The 6,253-nt window shown below is 63.1% G+C and overlaps 1 protein-coding gene across 1 annotated transcript in view; it reads right to left on the bottom strand.

The window, feature by feature from the left end:
• Nucleotides 1-6,253, bottom strand: part of LOC142056852 (dedicator of cytokinesis protein 2-like) — an 81,553-nt gene that overhangs the window by 41,394 nt on the left and 33,906 nt on the right. The window contains exons 26-28 of the mRNA XM_075092360.1: nt 5,325-5,452; nt 4,509-4,580; nt 2,377-2,472 (exon numbers count right to left, since the gene is read on the bottom strand). Of these exons, the coding sequence (XP_074948461.1) occupies nt 2,377-2,472; nt 4,509-4,580; nt 5,325-5,452 (296 nt within the window). The remainder of the gene's footprint in view (nt 1-2,376; nt 2,473-4,508; nt 4,581-5,324; nt 5,453-6,253) is intronic.

The following is a 6,253-nucleotide window of genomic DNA, read 5'->3' as shown; positions in this document are numbered from 1 at the left end:
GAGCCCTCCCCAGAGCCTGGGGCCAGGCGATGCTGCCTGCACCAGGGCTCTCACATCAGCCTCCGCCGGCGGCAGGAGTAGTCACAGCTCTCCCAGCGGGGCCACCGGCCTCGGAGAGGAGGACGTCACCCAGCGCCAGGAAGCCCTGGCACCCTGCACCACGGCAAGCGGCTGTTGCAACCAGAGGTCTGGCAAGGGGGGGCGGAGGGCAGGAGAGGCCACGGCCTCTCCAGCTGGCGCCCACACCACGGTACCCCAAAGCAGGAGACTCGCACGTGCAGGAGCTGACACGGCGTTAAGCCCCATCCCTTGTGCCGGGGACCCGCCTGGTGCTCGCGTGGCTGCAGCCTGGCCGTGCCAAGCTGGGCCAGCGGTGCCGAGGGGCCCCCGTAGTGCCGAGGGGCCCTGAATGCTCGGCCACGGAGATGCTGCAGCGGCCAGCACCAGCCCCGCTCGCCAGCAGCCACCCGAGCCTCTCCTGTGGCAGCTTGTCCCTTCCCTGCAGGGCGCGCGCAAGCCCCGTGGGACCGGGCTGAGCTGTCAAGGCAGGGGCAGGGGCGGCTGGAGGCCTCTCAGTGCCCGAGTTCCTGCAACAGTGAACGCGGGGCACTCCCCTCTTCTTGACCAGCAGCAACAGGATGGACAGAGGCCACCCCCCAGTGTGGGCACATGTCTCTGGTCCCCCCAAGCCTTCCTGGCAGCCACAGCTGCTGGAGCAGCCTGGGCTGAGGGGCCCCAGACACCGGAGTGAAAGCAGGAGCTGCAGCAGTGACATGGAAATCATGAACAACACCGGGAAAGCTGCCAGACGGTGTTTCTGGAGCCTGGCGGGGCCAGCATGTGGGAAGGGGAGCAAGTGGTGGAAGTGAGGCGCCGCCAAAGGACCGCTCCCCTTCTCCCACACTGCATATGGGGCCACGCCTCAGCACCCAGCATCCCTCCTCGCCTCTGCCACAGCCTGGCAGAGCGCGCCCAGCAGCTCTTTTTGCTCTTGCTTCCTCTGGCACTGAATCACGCAGCCTGGGAACAAAGGCTAAAAGCAAGATGATACCAAATGTGATCCTGTACGCGCCTCCTGCCTGAGTCACCTCTCCTGCCTGAATCATACTGCAACGCCGAGAGCCCACCGTGCCCAGCCGGCGCGGCCCCAGCAGCGCAGATTTTGGCAGCAGAGTCGCGGGCGCGTCTGGCGAAGTGGCACTGCCTGGCCACGAGGCCACTTGTGCCCAGGCACAGGCCGGGGACTGCACTCACCATCAGCTCGGCCAGTAAAGCCACCCCAGGATGGCAGAGCTGCTGTTGGGGGACATCACTGCGGGGCTGCACTGCCGGGGCCGCGCCAGCCGAGCGGGCAGGGGAGGGCAGGCTGAGCCGGGGGCAGGAGGGGAGGCCTCACACCTCCCCTGTCCCTCAGGGGTACAAGAAGGGGTCACCAGGCAGGGAGCAGCAATGCCGGTGCCTCAGCACATTGGTGGGAGCAATCCCAGCACCCGGGACACCTGCAGACCAGGGAAGCCTTATGCACCGGAGAGCAGGGGCAGGGCCAGGATAAAACTCTTGTCCTGCCCGCCAGCTTTATTGCCTCGGTCTAGTTAGATCTTTATTAACAAGAACAAAGGACAGGGTGGCAAACATGCAGGCTTATCCCAAGAAGGCTCAAGCGAAGGGCCGAGCTGCCACCCCGGATGCCCACACCCCCTGGGGCACGGCTCGCAGCATGGCGCGGCGCGGCGCTTCCCCACAGCACGGCGCTTCGGCACGGCTGCACGGCCCTGCCGCTTGTCCCGGGCTCTGCCCACCCTCGCAACCCAGAGCCGCTGGCTGGGCAGGCTGGGCCTGCCGCCACGTCCCACGAACTCATGCTGGCCGCAGCTCTGTTTCCCCCCCTTTCATGATTAGATCACGGCAGCTGGCGCAGCTGCTCTGCCCGAAGCTGTGGCTGAGCAGCGCTCTGACCTGACCACCCCTCCCACGAGAGGTGGGTGTCCCAGCACATTCCCCCCACGTGTTCTCGGGATGCAAAATTGTGTCAGTTCACCGGGTCCAGTCACTGGAGAGCACAGCCCCTCATCTGCTTCCCAAATGGGCTTCCTGCATCACAGACACCCTGCCTCCTCCTCCCAGCGCACCCTCTGCTCAGACCTGCTCCTGGCACGGCTCCCCCTCCCTTTTGGCCTTCCTCATGTATCCTGCTGTGTTTAATACCTGCGCATCCAGCCCCAGCTCGGTACCAGGCTGCAGTGCGAGACGAGGAGCAGCGCTGGTCGCCTGGCCCCAGACCCCTAAATCAGCAATGCCTTTTGCATCTCCCCTGTCACCCGAAGGCACGTGGCCCTGATGCCCAGCGCGGTGGGAGGCGGTGGCGGCGGTACTCACCCGCAGGGAGTTCTCCCGGTCCAGGACGATAACCCTCCGATTGACAGTGTGCAGCAGCCGCTCCAGGATCAGCTGGATGTGCTTCTTCACTTTCACCTGCAAGGCAAGAGGTGTCACAGCCATGCCTGAGTGGCTGGCGTGCGTGCTGTGGTGCTGGCAGGGAGGACACAGGTGACAGCACCATCACCGCAGCGGACGGGAATCGGCCCCACAGCGCAGAGCCAGTACACGGCCCCCAGCCCCTGCAGGCACCCAGTGCTGGCAGGCTGGGCTGGGGGTACACCACCTCCCAGGCCACATGTGATTGGACCCCCTGCACCGCTGCAATTACTGCAGCTCACCAAAAAAAGCAGGCAAAGAGATTGCAAAGCCCTTGCAGTTATTCTTGGCAGAGGGTGCGGGAGCCAGGACCAAGGGCACAAGTTTCCGCAGCACCCCGTAGTGCCCTTGGAGCAGGGAGGAAGCAGCTGTGCTCCAGCCACGGCAGATGGCGGCCGTCAGACGAGCCCCAGCACCCCTGCAGCTCCAGCTGTGGGGGACCACGGTCACTGGGCCAGCCCTGCACCCAGCATCCTCAGCCGTGGGGCCAGACCGCTCTGGTCCTCGGCAGTGGCCAGGCGGGAGCGCACTGCCAGGACAGACCGGCTCGTGGCACCTCAGGAGACAGGAAACCACAAGCTGACTCTAAAGATTTGTGATTTATACAAAATACTGAAATAAAGTGTTGTCCACTCCAGCACAGCAAGAACGGCTCGTTTAATCACCGCGCAGGGGGCTGGCAGCACCAGGGCAAGCAGCTGGAGATGCAGCTGGACAAGGCGATGCACCCCGGTGTAAATACGGGCTCGGGGTCCCTGCACGGCCCAGCCTCCTACGCCTCCCTGGCAAAGCCGGCCACCCGCTGGGGACGGCTGCCTCCGCACTAGCCAGAGCTGCCCCCCAGCGCAGTCAGTACCTCAGAGGCGGGTTTCAGCTCACACGGGGCTGAAACAAGAGATGTATCCTCGCCCATGAGCATCCCGTCCGCTCCTTAAAGGCTATTTTAGGTTTAAAAGTTAAGGCCAAACCGAGACGTTTCAGCCACAATTTCCAAGCTTTCCCTTCCATTGCCTGGGCTTCCCAGTGCCACAGGAATTAAAAAGCCACGCTCACACAGCCACCTGGCCCACCCAGGATGTCGTGGCATGCATCTAAATGTAGCTTCTATAGCACCAGCCACTGTGCTGTAGGTGTGACATTGGGACTTCCCAAGGGGTCCCAGAAAGGGCCCCCAAAGCACAGACCAGCCTAGAAAGGACAGAAATGGAGGAAGTATCCTGCAGAGGCAGAGCAGATCCTTGCGCTTTCCCAAAACGTTGCAGGGACGGCCACCACCGGCAGCTGCCACGCGACTTCCAGCCACTCGGCCCCGCTGTGGGTGGACTGGGGCTTGCGGGGAGAGACGGGCTCCCTGGTGGCACAGGGACATGGCCCGCTGCTAGCTGCAGAAAGGCAGGGGATGGAGGGCAGCACCCACGCAACACAGGGAAAGGGGGATGGACCGAGGTACGGACACGCCTGGCCCCACCAGGCACATCAGCCCGGCACCACAGCGACGCGACCCGGCGTCGCACACAGCACAGCGTGCCGCGTTTCTGTGCCGCAGGGAACAGAGGAGGAGAAGGGTGACCCAGGGAGGGAGCTGCCGCTGCAGTTGTGCGAGGGCTCGGCTTGCGCCTTGGACCGCAATGTACTCAGCCCAAACACCCGTGATGCCAGGGCAGGAGCCTACAAGGAGAGCCAGGACACGCTGCCGGGGCTGCTGGCATTCACCAGTAGTGCTCTGTCTTTTGCATGTGCTTCCAGCGATGCAAGCCCACACTTCATCCTCCACAACACAAGGCGCTGGGGGCTCAGAGCATGCCTAGAGCCACGCAGACCCCCAGAACCCCAGCCCTGCAGGGCACCTCCCAGGCCTGACCCCATCACTGCAGCATCCCTGCCAGCAGCCCAGCTCCACGAGTTGACTCCAGGTGACTGTGCAGGGTTTGTCACCGTACTGAGATGTAGATAAGCCCTTCCCGACTGCGCAGGGGCGCATGGCTCCTTCCCACCATCCGCCGAGAGCCCAAGCCCACCAGAGAGGCACTCACCAGCTCCGCGTCCCCACGGTCCTTGTGCCGTCCCTCGCCTGCACCACGCTGCGCTTGCAGCTCCTCCGCTCTCTGCAACAAACAGCACCCCGGGAGGTCGGGCCGATGCCCAGCAAGGATGGCCCCATCCCCCTGGGCGCCAGCCCTGGACGAGTCGGGACCTGCAGCAGGACCGTGCCTAGCCACATGCCGAGCCTGCTCAGCCCCGAGCTGCAGCTGGGCGGGTTATTACTGTGCCTCTTGCTTCGGTAGCCCACGGCAGCAGGCAGGCTCCCGCAGGCAGCGCGGGGGAAAGGGGTACGCGGGGCTCCTCGCTGCCCTGGCCACGGTTGGCTCTGCTGCGGCACGCGGGGCTGGACTCCTGCGCCGTGGGGCTCTGGCTCATGTTTAGGGCCACCACTGCCAATTTTGGATTGCGACGCTGCCCAGGGGCCAGCAGGCAATCGCAGACCGGCTGCCCTGTCCTGGGCCTGCAGGGCAGGGACGGCGAGAGCACCGCGGCGATGCACCGCCTTGCCCTCAGGTCAGTGCTGTCCCTGGGCTTGCAGGCCTCTCCCCCACTTATGGGGACTGCCGGGGACTCGACAGAGGCCAGCTGAGGTGGAAATCAAAAGGTTTTTAACCCCAGCTTGGGCCGGTTCACACTGGGATGGTGGGCACCAACAGTCCCCTTTGACTTTGGACGGACCACAGTCAGTCCCAACCGTATTGTGGCCAGTAATTTGTGCTTAGCCCTACTCCAATGAGTTTAGTCAGGTCATTTCCAACGCAGTTACTGGAGAGCGAAAAGGAGGCAGCAAAGAAGACAGGATTTACCTTCTGGGCCTTGTACAGCACCTCCAGGATGTTGCTGAGCAGCTCAATACAGGCATCTTCCTCCTCCCCTTTCTCGATCAGCTCCTGCAGGATGGGCACCGCCGTCTGCAGCAGCAGCTCCCGGCACTCTGTTGGGGTGGACAGGGAGGCACGGGGCTGGTGGGCATGCCGGCACCGCCCCGGCGCAGGAGAGGGCCAGGCGGGAAAGGGACCAGCGGGGCGGACAGGACCAGCACGATGTCTGGGCTGGGCTGCGACGCACACGCGTGGAGCTGTCAACTTCTTCCTCGGATGGAGCAGGGGTTTTGGAAAAACATTAAATCCTCATGAGAAGGCTCCAACATGGATAATTCATTGCACCCTGTTTGGTTTCGTTTATGTCTGATGAAATAAACAAAACTAAAATAGAAAAGCCTCATCTGAACCCCTCCTGCTTCAGCTTCCGCCAACAGGCTCTGTTCTGCTTCTCTGCTCTGTTAAAGGTGCTTATGATTTAACTAAACAGATGGAGGCATTTTGAACTGGACACCATCTCGATAAACTAGAGTCTCTAGCGCTGAATATGTGAAAAACTCGTGCTCTTCCTATTACATGTTACCGTGCTCCTCTGCCCAGGGCTGGCATTTGCGACACCACGCTGCGCTGACGGCTCCACGTTGCTGCTTGTCACTGCGATGGCACCACCAGAGTGGGGCCAAGGGGAAGGAAAGTGGGGGAAAACGTTTCCCTGCTGTTTCCTTGCTGGCACGACTGTGTGCCACTGTGGGGTGCCGGAGCGGTGTCGTACCGCGGGGAGGGATGCGGGGAAGGGCCCACGCTGGGAAGCGGGGCGTGCTCGCAGGATCGCAGCGGCTCAGAGCAGAGCTGGAACAGGCGGCAGGAGGTGACCAGCCGCTCACACTTGATGGCCAAGCTCACGTTGCCAACTC

Source organism: Phalacrocorax aristotelis, chromosome 4 (assembly GCF_949628215.1).
Source record: "Phalacrocorax aristotelis chromosome 4, bGulAri2.1, whole genome shotgun sequence".
NCBI lineage: Eukaryota > Metazoa > Chordata > Aves > Suliformes > Phalacrocoracidae > Phalacrocorax > Phalacrocorax aristotelis.
The sequence above is the reverse complement of the archived record's forward strand: the minus strand, read 5'-3'. Positions and strand labels throughout refer to the sequence as shown.